A 14,496-nucleotide genomic window follows, 5' to 3' on the forward strand; every position below is an offset into this window, starting at 1 on the left:
TGAGCTTCAGAAATGCAAGGCAATGAGGGGTGAAACTATGATTTTCTTGCATATGGTTACAGGAGTTGGACAAATTACGTACCATGGGGAAGAAGAAAAATACTGTCATTTTTCATCGGTACCTCTTCTGCTGTATTAGCTCAAGGGCTTTCGACATCAATACTGGTAAATAAATATTTGACATTATTGTTTCATTTTATTACAGACATTGTGCCCATTTTGACTTCAACTGTTATAGAGTGTCATAGAGCAGGATTGAAAAACTCAGCCTTCAGTTTTGCTGCTATGTTGATGAGACCTGAGTATCGTAATAAAATAGATCTTAAATACAAAAAGAAAATTGAAGCAATGGTCAGGTAAGCAGCGTTAATCTGTACTTTCAAATCTACATCGTGAAGTCTACAGGCTTTATTCTGTTTTCATGTTACTTCACTGTCTCAAACTTGGCAGGCTAAGAACGATCTCCCCCCTTCTCTGAAAATTAAAGACTCTTCTGTTCCCTTGGATGTGATAAACCTAAACTGCACTGTGCATGTGAAGCGCTTCCTAACCAGCAGTAATGTCTTCCATCTTGTCCATGTGGACGCGCGTGCAGCCATATAGATTTAGTTGTGCTCTAGGAATGTATGTGTAACGTGTTTGCTACTGCAGCAGCATGCTCTTCTGTGATTCAGGCAACTGACTAAATGGCCCACATGGGTGGTTTAGGTATTTCATAAGTCTCCAAGCTTTCCATGAGCTTGTCTGATTGCTCTGCTTGAAGCCATGTAAATTTTTAGCAGTAGGTGACTCCTGTGACAAGAAGTTCCCTTGTGTCAAGACTGGTCCCTAGCTGGGTTAATGTGATGCCTCTTGGGAAGAGATCCAGCCTCTTCTGTGTCACCTGTGATTTTATAAAGCTCTATATTTTTTTTTCCATTTCCCCTCTATCAGTCCTATCTTTTCAGGTCCTGAAGAGTCTCAGCTTTCACAGCTATTATTTCATGGATACTGACCTTTATGGCCTTGCTCCAAACTCTTAAAACTTTTTACAACAAACTCTTACTCTTTTCAGAGGAGGCAGGACCAAAACTATACACTGTATTTAAGATGTTGCCAGCCCATGGATTTATGCAGTACCAGGAGGCGTCTCTGTTCTACCCCACTTGATTTGCTTTGGCTGGTTTTAAAGTGAGCTGAAGTTTCATAGATCATATTATCATTGCAAGATCTTGCTCCTGAGCAACAACTGTTCACAGTCCATCATCTTATATACATGGAAACTTTTTTCCAGTAGGCCTTGCTGTGGCTTCCCCCCCATCCTTGTATTTTCTTGTCACTTGGTCTCAAAGTTCTTCTGGAATTTTTTTTAAGCTGGCTCTGGCCTCGATCAGTCTGAATATTACATACAAGCTATGTCATCATGTTATTTTCACTTAGGTTTTATGAGCCTGCAGGACAGCAGTATGTTATCACAGATGGGTACTGTGAGAACTGGTTATCCTATTCTGTTTAGTATCTTTTAACCATTTTTTAAATGTCATGCAAAGTTCTTTGCTACTGCCCACTTCTTAATGTTTCTAGAACATTGCAGTAAGTTTCTGAAATATGACATCAATGTTAAAAGCCATGCTGACATGTTCTTAATCTATCATGTTTATTCATGCCTCAGATTTCTTAAGTGAGACAAAGAACAGGCCATTGCAAGGGAAATGTACATGCCCAAGCTAATAAAATGAGAAATTACGCTTTTTACAAAGTGTCAAGGTAACTAAGGAAGCCATCTCAATGTTAGAAATTATGTATCCTCATTGGAAAACATGCTAGAAGTGACTCTTGGCTCTTCATCTGTTAATGTTCCATAGAAGATTAAACATTAAGGTCACATAAGGAATCTGAAAAAAAGGTCTCCCACCACCTGGTGCTGTGATGTCTGGATCGGGACCATGAAAACAAGGCTGTGCCAGGCAGTTACAAAGCTGCACAGTCCTACCAGGCTGCCAGTTCTGATTCTCGTTACTTCAGTTCTTTGTGGTCACTCCTGTCACAGAAAAAAACACTGAAATAGATAAACCATAACTTTATATTCTGTACATACAGATGGTGAGTTTTGTAAGATTTCAAAGTATTATGATCTGTTATAGCTTTAAAAAGGTGGTATTGTTTCAAATAAGATGGAAAATGACCTATTTTTGAGTCTACATACTTGTAATGAAGCTTGAGTGACAGTTCAAAGGAGTTATCTGGTAGAATATAAAAATAGCAACTGGAAGCTATACAAATAACTCAGAGGAGAAACACCTGCAAAATATTGAAGGGACTGTAAAACATCTTTGTTCAAAGGGACTCAGGTTTTTATTTACATTTCTCCCATCCTTCCAGACGACCAGACACAACAGAGGCAGAGGAGCCAACCACAGCCTGTCCGTATTGTGCATTCCAGCTCCCAGAGTGCGAACTGTTGTGTCCTGGCTGTAAAAACAACCTCCCGTACTGTATCGCAACTGTGAGTGTCTGTTCTGGTGACTGCTGCAGCATGAGGATGAACACAAAGCTTTTCTTTCCTCCTAAAACTAAGTTCATCTGAACACCTTTGGTTTGCTAGTAGATGCAAGATGGATCTTTTCATGGGTTTGTTATAACTGTCACAGAGTGTCCTTAATTTTCCCCTCCAATTGGAGGCACTGAAGGGTGCACTCAGTATTTTGTATTCCTGATCATTACAGAAAGGAGCAGTTCTAACAAACAGTTCTGTTTCAGGATACTGTAGAGTGAACTGAAAAGGTATGGGGCTGAGGTGCATTTCCCAGGGAGAACACATCCCACTGTTACCAGTATCACTATAAAAATCTTTATACTGAAATTTGCTACTCTGCAACTAATGCTTTATTTTTACCAGGTTCAAGTGATTCATCACACTAGAATTACAGAAAAAAAGAAAAATTACTTGGGCAGGAATGAAATTTTGGAGTTCACATTCTTTATTAAAACTAAAGAATTAAGTCTTACAAAAACATTAATAGCAGTCATCAATCTTTTTTACTCTATGGGTTTAGCAGAATGACTACTGTATGATAGAAGCAGTATATGAACACAACCCAAGGCTTTCAAATGTAGCTTTATGGGCCAAACATAATGTACATATTGTTGTATATTTCACATTATTTATTTAGGCTCTGTCTTGGTTACAGTTCATTTATATCACAGGTATTTGTAACATCATTAGGAATGCAGCCTTTTCAAATATCTTGTAAGAGTCAGTGTCAAAACAGTCTGCTGTTGCACATCATATCAGAACATAAATCTCAACGTATCTCAAGGTGCTGTTGCATTTCATAGCAGTGAAAAGGTGTAGCTCAAATCTTTGTATAAAAACAAATTAGAAAACCGTATCAAAACAGGAAGCCATTTCTGTTTAGAGACAAGTGCAAGGCAGTCACTGTGCTCACAAACTTGACAGTGTTGATTGTGACTTAGGGGGCATTTTTTGAGTGCCATATGCAATACCACAAATCCCAGTAGATTTACATGCACCTCTAGATAGACATATAACATTTTAGAACTGCCACACTAAAAGAATTTTTAAAATTGCAATGCAACACATTCTTAATTTTTTTTTAAAAGAGGAATGTGAATTATTACAAAAACACTGCATCTCACAGAAAGCTCCTTTTCTAGCTACAGAACTTACACAGTAATCAAACAGCAGTAATGTTGTTATGGGTTTAGTTGTTAATTCCTCAAGATCTTTAGGACTCAGTTGCTGAGACTTTTTCGTAACACCAGCTACAGAACTAAATGCCCAGCACAGTACGACAATGCATGCCATTTAATGATGTGTGGCTTTTGTGCACAGGGTCGGCACATGGTACGAGATGACTGGACAGTCTGCCCACGCTGTGACTTCCCTGCGCTCTACTCAGAATTCAAGAAGTAAGTTGGGATTTGTTTTCTGTTGCAAAATTCCAATGTTTGTTCATACTTTCTTAGCAGACTCTTTCATTTGGTACTAAGAAACACATAGCAGCCCAGGGTGGGGGTGGAAGAGGAATCTCCCTTACTTGGTAGTTTAATAGAACTTACAGAACTTTGTGGACCAAAAGCTATGCTGATGAGAGGAATTCAGCCAGAGGCACAGGGCTCCAGCAGCAGGAACAGTAATGAAGACAGATGGGAGTATGTGGAAGTTCTCAGCTCCTTCCAGGAATAAGAGCTGATGTGGGGGCAGGTGGGAACACAGGCACCGCAGCAGGCACCAGAACAAACAAAACAACACAGTATTGGGCACAGACTACAGTGACAATTATCTCTTGTCCCCAGTAACCACCCACTCAAATGTCTGGGGCTGGGAAGCTGTAGAAACCTCATCTTCTAGGTCCAAGCTCCTTTGTTTATGTTTTAATTGCACCAGATTCTTCCCACACCCATGCAAACGGCAGCAGCCTTCCTGGTGTGATGGTCTCAGATGTTAAAAACCAACCTTTGCTCTGCCCAGACAAAAGCAGCTGTTGCTCTGGCCTGTTTTTGTGACATAGCAGAGGTCAGAACTTTGCTCTGGGCTTTCTGCTGCTCCTTTGAAAACGTCAGAATTCTCATTTGACCAGTCACCTTTCTTTTAAAACAGCATGTTACAGACTGAAAATGTATGTCCAATGTGTTCTGAAAGGATTGACATTGTTCAGCTTAAGAAAATAAATGACTACACCGAGTACCTCAAACCAGAAGATGGGGACCAATAAATTCAGGTATGTGCTGGAGCCTGGACTTTGTACATGAGGGCTGGATTTAGAGGACATCGGAAGTTTTATCCAGCAAGGGAAATGCACTGTTCAAGAACCTCACTTACAGCCTGGGTCTGTCTCAGGTAACTGAGGCTGAGCTGTAGCCTGTTTGCCCTCCCTCAGGCATGCAAACAGCAGTAGCTTTTTTTACTGCAATGAATCTCACTGTTAAATCATTCCAGTTGTGAGTTACCAGTTACCTCTAGTTATTAACTGCAACACTTTCCTGAACACAAGCTGTGCTTGAGTAGCACAGAGAACAGTTTGAAGATGTCAGCATTATCAAATCCTTCTACAGCTCTACTAACAAGTGTTTAAGTGCAGGAAGAGAGATGCTACCTGGAAAGAGCAGATCTAAAATGCAGGTTACACGATCTTAGCCTCTGTGTTTAACAGAATGTAAGAATATTTCACAGGATAACAGCATCATCATATTGGCTCAAAATACTCCTACTCCAAAGAAAGAGACCACTGCTCTCTTAGATCCAGGACTTTGGTTTTGCAGAAGGAACGGTAACTGAAATGAGTTAACAAAGATCCTTAGTAATTCTGACATTTGAAAGCAGACTTTACAGGTGCAAACACCTTATGTGAAAACATAGCTATAGCTCTAAGTAATGCACAAGTGATATTATAAATTGTATATACCACAATAACATTTTTGTTAATATAATTTTTTTTTCTGGTCTGAGCAAATCTTGTCCTTTACTATCAGTCTTTATATCTTGGGATATGACTCACTGCTTCTGTTTATTTTCAGAACTGCATGTATTATCTGGCAAGCAGCAAGGAAAGCTCTATTACTACATCATCTTTTCCCCACTTGGATTTAGTAACAACCAGCACATCACTTCTACTTTGTGATAGCCTGTAAATATTTAGCTTTTGATAAATTTTGTACTTTGATTTATTGTAGTAATAAAATCTATTGATAATTCTTCTTACCAAGCAAAATTTGCATTTTATCTGCACCAAAGACAAACTAAAGGGTATTTGTGTTATGTGAGTGGCAAAAAAAACTTAATGTTCTCTTTTTCAACATCAGTTCTGAACTTTTATGACTATTTTCTGTTAACCATTTCTTACTCTAAGTATTCCTTTCTGGTTTTGATACAACTCATAAGCACAGGCTCCTCAGGTTTTTCCCCCTCACTGCTTTTCTGTGTCTTTAACTGAACAAAAGGAAAGTTGTAGTGTAACCACATCCAGTACATGCAGGAACACCAGAACCTTGGAAGAAAAGAGAAGGAGAGACACAGAAGACTCCATAAACTTAACAAAAAAAATTTAAAAGACTCCTATGAAACATTTTATTGTTATTTTATACTCTGCTTAATTTCTATAATGTACAAATAAGCAATTTAGATTTGAGGTTTTTGCATCCTGTGCTATTTACAAGAGTTTACCCCATCATATCACAGCATTTGTATTAAGACAAAAGAAGTCCTAGGAAGACTTAGCATAAATGCCAGGTAACCAAGCATTGCGTTGTCATCGTGTTCATGGAGCCCGCTGTTTGTTGTACAAGGATATTTTTAGCTTGTAATGTTGTAGCACGATAAGAGCAAGTAGAGCACTGCATAGTGAGAGAGTACAGTAGCTACATCACCTCTATAAGAGGAGGATTTTCCACACTGGTTCTGCCTTCCCAGCTCTATCACTGGTCCTGGTCCATGTGTCTGCCACAAGTCAGATAAGCAAAGCTGCATCCAGAGCAAGATTTTATTCTGTTTAATGTCTTGTTTTCTCTTTTCCCTTCCTTTCTTCTTGTTTCTTCATTTTTCTCTCTTTTTGGCAGCTTGGAAGACTTTGCTTTTTTTTGCTACAACCAGAATATACAAAGTTTAAAAATCCAACTGCAACCTGACAAAAGTAGAAAGCATTAAAAGAAAAAGCCATCTTTACCCTTCCCCTCCCCCTTCAGGTATGAAGTTTTCAAATGCCATGGACAGTACAGACTACAACTTTCAGTCGTGAGGGCTGATCAGTTCCCCCATGTGGCGACATGTGCAGAGGTATTACTGGATTTGCGCTCTGTGATAACTACACACAAAGGCCTGTGGCTGCTCCTTGCTGGTGGCACTGTCCCCACCAACACCTAAAATACTACTGATTTTTGGAACTGGATGCAGTATTCATGAGTTTACTGCCATGACTGACTTTGGGCCACACAAGCAGAAGGCATAGGATAGAAATAACTTAACTAGTAGTAGTGTGAAAAAGTCTTAAGAATTTAAGAGATTATGTATTCAATAGCTACTATAATTTTTTTTTAAATTCAGATGATGTTACAAGCCCGAGAACAGTAGCTAAAAATCAAGAAAACAGTTAAGTGTAGTTTAATGCTGAAGAAACTAAGTCACCTTAATCATGGCATCACTGTCAACAGTATCCTGCTCATCCTCATCAGATTGGATCTCTTCCACAGCCAAGTCTTCACTCAGTTCTAAGGTCACTGCAGATCCCGACTGCCTTTTGGATGTCTTGACAGAATTCAGTGAATATGGAGTCAGATGTGCCTCTTTGTTGTAGGCACGTGTAAAAGCTGCTTTGACCTGTTAGGTTGGAAGGAAACAGCATCAGCTCAGGCACTGTAGATTGTTAGCTAACCAACTCCTGACTAGAGAGTCCATACCACCTTCACTTTGGGAAGGGGTGAGCAGAGATTTGTAGAAGGAGAGAGGTACTGGATTTCCCTGTGTCTTCTGTGTTCCACTTCTATGCCCCAAACACAGCCAGCTCCCAGTCATCCTTTACACCAGGAACAACAGGTATAAGGCTGCTGAATGAAGCACAGACCTGACTGTCTTTTAGGACATACCCCTGCAACCTTAGTAGTATGTTTGACAGCTGATCTGCAAAGATTACCATGGTCTCAAATTAACTAGAGTTAATAAAGTGATTCATTTGCAGCTGCACCAACTTCAGCCTTTCCAGCAGCACATCCATACCACAGCTGTTATTCTAGGATTTATTTTTAAATATATCCAAGATAAGGAAAAAAAATAGCTAGTGAATTTTACCTTTGGATCGAGCTTTGAAAAAGGACTAGGGTTGCCTCCCCATGCGCTTATTTCCATGATATTTTCAATATCTTCTTTCATCAAGCAGTAGGAGTCCATGAATGTTATAGCTTCTTGTACACCATCTGCTCCAAAGTCTTTCAAGGGCTGGACAACCGCATCCCGCAAATATGACAGATACTCCATGTTTACTGTTCTCTTGCATGTCTGGGTTCTTTGTCAAATTGAAAGTAGTAAGTACATCTGTACAACCACCACCACTCACTTCTAAACACAAGGAACCTATAAAAAGGCCCTCAGCAAACCAATAATCGTCTGCCTTGAATGTTAACTACTAGTTGTACTGAGCCATGCCTTTGCCATTCCTGCATTAGGGATAACCCAATGCAAGAGATTCAAACACCAAACAGTCTGGGGAAACACATCCCCAGTTGAGAAAAAACAGCTTTGGGGGGAAAAAAGTCACAGTACCACTAACAATACTAAAAGTGTTTGCAGTCTGATTGTTATCCAGATAAAGTATTAAGAAAGTGTCACCAAAAACATAAGAGGATATTCACAGAATATATACTTAAGATTGTACCAAGCACAGCAAGAATTAATGGTAGCTAATATGCTACATGAGAACTAAATACCCATGTCAATATAATCCAAGAGAGCATCGGTACTACCTGAGGCTCATGTGCATTGCCAGTTCTTGAATGATACGGTCATGTTTGCCTGTGGATGAAAATTTCCCCAGCCAGCTGGGAAAGACAGGAAACTGGGACATGTGGCCTCTCATCAGCTCCCCTGGGAGAACACTTGCATAAATAGCCTGGAAAAGTAAGATACAGGCCCCAAGTCAGATCACAACCAATCAGTCTCACCAACACCATGACACACCACCCTACCTGTGCACGTGAAAGGTGGTAGTGAGTACAGTTCCACAGTGGAAACAGCTCCTTTTAAGAGAACTCTCTTAGTTGCTTGTTTCTGTTCTACCCTTTTTAGGTTACAGCTTAATCTCTTGTACCACCCTATTTGTTACCATGTTCTAAAATATCTGTGAAATTATCTGGGTTTTAAAAGCCATTTCAAAAAATAAAACTAAACAAAACACCAAACAGCACCTGTTCCATTTCTCCAGTTTACAGCACAGTCAGACAAACAGCTCACTTCACACAAACAAGTGCTGTAGCCTCCAGCAGATGGACATGATGAAGGAGACATTTCCAAAGAACACTACAAATCTACATCAAATCGGCTAGTAAAGTTCCTAAGCAACTTTGTCTGGACCTGTGCTAAGCAGAGGGTAGACAAGCTGACCTCCATCAGAGGTCCCTTCCAACTTATATGTTCTCTGACGCCAGCCATCTTCCTCATTGAGCACAAATCTTGTCAATGTTTCAGTAATCACTAAAGGAAGTACAGTGACAAAGCTTCAGTCCTCTCTGCTTTGGGAGAAATACTGGCCTGGTGAGAGGCAAGGATAGGCAGGACAGAAATAAAACCAAGGAGGCTTATAACTACACAAGTGATACATGGCATGCGCTCCTGTGCTTCATAAAAGGAGGGTCAAGCTTTTCAAAGCTTCAGAAGACTTAATTTCATGATACAGTGTGGGTTCAACACTATGAATATGGGAAACTGCTCTAGTCACCAGCAGAGCAGGATACCACATGAAGTATGAACTATACAGGTCATAAATTACACTGAAACATCCATTTCATGGGATCAGTGTCTTACACCGGACACCCACAAAGCACATTAAATGAGCATTAAGTGCTCACCTGTGTCGGAAGAAGGTTCCAGTTTTGTTTGCTACGAATCTGTTTGTCCACTATGTCACCATCGCATATGCTATCAGCTGCTCTACTCAAGAGCACCAAGTGCTTTTTCAGATTTCCTCTGGGGTAAAAAAAAAAACAAACAGTTGACTGTATTACAAAGCCAAAATACCTAGATAGGTTTTCGTTGAGGTTTTAATCCCTGACAGGAAAGCCTATGTCAGTTTAGGGTATGGAATAACTCACCCAGCAGCAGCTGGTTTCACATGTACGTAGTTCTCTTGTACAAAAAGAGGTGCTATGGAATAATCATGGAAGAAAAGATCTGATTTATCTATAAGAGACATACGAGAAGCCTCCTCTCCAGCAGCAAAAACCTTCCGGACAACATCAAAAGGGCCCTAAGTAAATGATAGTTCAAGAAGTCAGTGGGTTGCAGGTCAGCACAAAGAATAAGACAGAGCACAATATCTACAAAATCACTGCAGTGATGGTACCCAGCAGTATCTGGGCTCATCAGCACAAGTTCAGTGTTCAGTATTTCCTTCCTAGTACTTTACTAGTTTTGAGAAACGAGTTTTACATCTGACATTTTTAGAGAATTATCTCCTAAACAGAGGACTAAGGATGAGAAGTATAAGCTCTATAATTGCAACTTACACAAGAGACCAGTACATCAACATATATACTCAGTGCTGGATTTAGTGCTCTTCAACACTTTGTGGCAAGTTTGACAGCTCCCTGCATCTAGGCTGTCAGCACTTCAGAAGATGCTTCTGAAGCCTAGTGATTGTATCAGAATACAACAGTAAAAGTCAAGCCAGTATTTTACACTTACCAGTTTTATATCCTTTTTAGCTTTGCTGGCATCTGTTTTAGCCTCATCATAAGTCAATGATTTAACTTTTGCACACCACATATTAAGATTATGTAAAACCTACAAAACAAAATTGACACTTTGGTAACATTAAGAGCATTTAAATGGAAGACCTGGACAGAAAACCACCCAATTTCTCTATATAAAAATAATACTGTTCAACTACTACATTGAAGTCAAGGGCTTGTACATGATGTGCTCCCTGAAGGGACACTGGTGCTGAACTGGCACTGACCTGTCTGATGTCCTGATTTGCTGCCAGGATTATCTCTTGCATGGCAGGTGGTGGAATTTTTAAACCTTCTTTATAGGCAATAGACATCATGGCACCCTGTAACACACACAATTTAGAAACCATTGTTAGAGAATTCCTATGAATTCTTCCCCCCTACACAACACATTGACACATCTATGGAAGAGAGTTATATTTCTCTATTTTTACTAAAGCACATATAATTCAAATTTTCTCTCAAACATTAAGTCATCCCTTGTCATTGGTGTAAGAAAAAGTGCATGACCATTTTAAAAAAAGAATCCTGGGATATATTTAAGATAGACTTCTAAAGGCTTTGGGACACTTTATTCTTTGGGAAGAAAATGTCAAGACAACCCATTCTGAAAAGCAGAGTTACTCACTGAGGTAAACCATTAAGTTTTAAGTGGTGTTTCCAATTCTTTATGAATTCTGCCACATGAAGACAGGAGTTACTGATGGTAATTCAGTGCAGCCCATAAAGCCACAGCCTTCTTACCTTAATCTGTTCTAGACGAGGTCTCTGAAAACGAAGATCAAAACAGTAGTGGACCAAGGAACGCATTTTAGGATGGTTTCGATCATTACACATGCAGATGATGGGTATCTTTGTGTGTCTGATCAAGGCAATTAACTCCTGTGATTTAAACACATTGCTACAATTACATTAGATACCTCAGAGAATGATTAGAGTGTCATACCAAGCAGCATTAGTCCCTGTCTTAAATCAGACCCCTGACAGATGCAAGTCTGTCAGGGGTCTGCATTTCCACACAATGAAAGCCTCTCCTACTTTCTCCACTTGCCATTCCAATGAAGACCAATAACCTGGAGTGTCCACCTGCACAACTTGAATGGTTGTCAAAGGGGAGTCTGACCTGGCCTGTGCCCAGAGAGAACACACATCTTTCTCACTGTACTCTACCACAAACAATGAACAGGGAAGAAGTAAAAGCATCAGCTCTTCCCTGTTGAAAAGAGTTCAACCCTGAAGGCTTCAGCATTATTAGGCTTACCAGAACAAACTTTCGCTGCTCTAACGAAGGTGAAGTGAAGTTCAGATCAATTCCATATTCCTGCAATGTGTCTGCATCTGAGCTAAAGATCTGTATGACCTTTATTGTCAAAGTATTGCATGTGACCATAGGAAATCTTCAGAAGCTAAAACTGGAGCTGCTAATAAGAACAAAGTATAGTACTGCCTATGACACATCATTTATTCACTGTTACTGCCTACTGAAGAGAGCAACTGTCTCTCCTGCTGCAGGTAGGTGTCAGCTGCAGAGACCTTAGAATAAAACCACCTGTCCAGGAGTAAACATCTGAAGTGCACACACCCAAGTTCGTCACTCCAAGTTTCTTTTACAGAACTATCTTTTTCCCCTTCTACCAATGCATACTTCTTACAGAAAGACAGACTTCTACAATTGGTCAGATAAACTGTACTCTACAGAAACTTTCTAAGGACCATAGGTTAAGGACAGTAGACTGGCTTGAAATATTTTGTGCTGTATATATCTTAGCAATAGCATTAGCTAGGTAACTATAGCAGTTTCACCTGAATCCCTCCTCTGTCTTCATTGCCTGCCATACCATCCACTTCATCCATGATCAATACATGTTTCCCGCTAACTGATGAGGATGTGCCTGAAAATGAATATGAACAAGAAAATGAGATGGGAATAAAACAGACTTGCTCAGAGTATTACCCAATGCTTCATAGGTGAAGTAAGCCCATCCTACATGACTGAGGTGGTGGTGGTGAACTTCTTGCTCTGCCACTTCATCACTTGAATCGATGTTCATAGAACAGAACTGACTATAACCTCATGTCATCTTCCAAGAAATAAGTCCCAAGAAACAGAAGAGCAACAGCAGAGTTCTTGAGTAGTTCGTGCAGATTAGCAACTGATTCTACCAACAGGAGAATTTAATTCTACAATTGAAAATGAACTAAAACACCTTACTAAATGAAGTCATCCTATTAGGGCCAAATCTCTCCAGGTGATGAGCAAGTTAAACTCCTAACACAACAGAAACCCTCCTTCAAACTAGAGACATACCAGAACAGAAATCTTTGATGCTGGTGTTGTTAAGTGATTCAGCAACTACTTCCTTTAGACTGTTCTTACTGCGAGTGTCACTGGCATTCAGTTCCACGTAGCTATACCCCAGTTCCTAGTCCAAACACAAAAACCACACAAAAAATGAGAACACAGACCAGTGAGAGCGCATACATATACTCAGAATTAAACAGTATTTCAGAGTACCAGAAGAAAGCTCTTACAACACAATTTTCACATATAATTTGAGGCTTTGATTCCTTTCTCCTCTTGAGACTACTTTCCTCTCACACTTTTAAATATTTCTAACCGGACACAGAACAGATATGCCCAAGAGACAACTTGGTAGAGGAAGGAACAAAATAAACCAAACCAAAAACACCAAATCCCTGCTCACACCACCTACCAAAAAAAATAAAAATCAGTGGCGCAGATGAGTTCTGAGGAATTAACAGAACTGCCACCAGGGATAGGAACAGAACTATGAGCCAAGGCTGACTAAGCTCCATGGTATTTCCAGCTGCACATCAAACTCTTATGCTGAGAGTCAGGACAAGAAACATGCCACACCCCTCTGAAAGCTGAAGGAAAGAAGTTTAACTGTTTAACAGCCAGGAAATACAGAGCTTCCCCTGCAGTCCTGACCCTTCAGAACTGTGCTGGGCATTAGTCCCTGAAAGGACTGAACGCAGCTGCTCCTTTATCAGCAAACTCCTCTGCCAGGGACACACCACAGTGCAGCAGCAAGCTGCACACAGAGTTGTTCTTGCAGCTTGAACAATCCAGTTTTTTTGGCTGCTCCTGTGGAGCACAGTGAAATGCTCAGCAGAGACCTGAAGCAGCTGTGAGCTTGGTTAGAAGCCAGAAGCAGGGAAGACCATGCCAGTGCACAAACAAACGCATGTCAGCACATCCAGCTCTTCTGCAGGTCTAGTTCTGGGTGCGGCACCGGCTTGTTGGCACAAAGCTCTAAGGCAGAGGGGGGTGAGACCGGGAGTTACTCTGTACAACTCAAAACACTGAGGTAAGCGATCATTCCTCTTCAGCACAAAGATCAGATAGCTGACAATAGTGCTCAACCCTTCCAAGCTGGTAGTATCATATTCTAAGAAAGTTCTTGCAAGTCAAAGAACAACAAAAACAATCTGTAACTTGATACACCACCACTATTAATAATATAGCTTTAATGGTGTTTCTACCACATGGAGTTTCCAGCTGATTCTCAGGATCCAGTTAGTGGAACACAGTGTTCCAGCTAAGTTAGGAAAAACTAATTTCTAAATTCAGATTTAGAAATGGACACGCAGACCTGTCAACTTCTCCCATCCTAAAGTAGAATCTGAATTTAGAATTAGTCTGGGAAAGAGATCTTTGCTAAATGTATAAAAACCATGACCAAGTCTGTCATAGAAACTTTCAAAAAGCTTGCCAGAACTCAACTGCCACTAAATTTAGTGCAAGTACTGACTTGAACCAGTGTTAAATGCTCATGATTTTTGAAAATAATTTCTAGTTGATAAACATAACATGATTCTGCTCTGGCAGGGGTGTTGGACTAGATGATCTTTCCAGGTCCCTTCCAACTTCTAATATTCTGTGATATGTTTCCTCTCAACATAACAGAAAGAAACCCATTGCAACATTCTCACCCCAGACCCGATAAAGGTACTGAAACATCCACATATTTTCACCTGTAACCCCATTCTGAGCAGGTGGAACTCAGCTGAGAGCAGACCCTGATCATTTTGGAG

At 40.2% G+C, this 14,496-nt stretch overlaps 2 protein-coding genes across 2 annotated transcripts in view; one reads left to right on the forward strand and one right to left on the reverse strand.

The window, feature by feature from the left end:
* The window catches only part of WDR19 (WD repeat domain 19), a 42,727-nt gene extending 38,009 nt beyond the window's left edge, over positions 1-4,718 (forward strand). Inside the window, exons 33-36 of the mRNA XM_010180635.1 lie at positions 206-356; positions 2,362-2,485; positions 3,836-3,912; positions 4,604-4,718. Coding sequence (XP_010178937.1) covers positions 206-356; positions 2,362-2,485; positions 3,836-3,912; positions 4,604-4,718 — 467 coding nt within the window. The remainder of the gene's footprint in view (positions 1-205; positions 357-2,361; positions 2,486-3,835; positions 3,913-4,603) is intronic.
* A 1,699-nt stretch (positions 4,719-6,417) lies between these two features.
* Positions 6,418-14,496, reverse strand: part of RFC1 (replication factor C (activator 1) 1, 145kDa) — a 38,998-nt gene continuing 30,919 nt past the window's right edge. Inside the window, exons 15-25 of the mRNA XM_010180646.1 lie at positions 12,746-12,860; positions 12,241-12,329; positions 11,182-11,319; positions 10,665-10,760; positions 10,391-10,489; positions 9,799-9,953; positions 9,556-9,673; positions 8,455-8,600; positions 7,784-7,997; positions 7,124-7,315; positions 6,418-6,582 (exon numbers count right to left, since the gene is read on the reverse strand). Coding sequence (XP_010178948.1) covers positions 6,418-6,582; positions 7,124-7,315; positions 7,784-7,997; positions 8,455-8,600; positions 9,556-9,673; positions 9,799-9,953; positions 10,391-10,489; positions 10,665-10,760; positions 11,182-11,319; positions 12,241-12,329; positions 12,746-12,860 — 1,527 coding nt within the window. The remainder of the gene's footprint in view (positions 6,583-7,123; positions 7,316-7,783; positions 7,998-8,454; positions 8,601-9,555; positions 9,674-9,798; positions 9,954-10,390; positions 10,490-10,664; positions 10,761-11,181; positions 11,320-12,240; positions 12,330-12,745; positions 12,861-14,496) is intronic.

The sequence above is a fragment of the Mesitornis unicolor genome, unplaced genomic scaffold (genome assembly GCF_000695765.1).
Source record: "Mesitornis unicolor isolate BGI_N332 unplaced genomic scaffold, ASM69576v1 scaffold11330, whole genome shotgun sequence".
Taxonomy (NCBI): Eukaryota; Metazoa; Chordata; class Aves; order Mesitornithiformes; family Mesitornithidae; genus Mesitornis; species Mesitornis unicolor.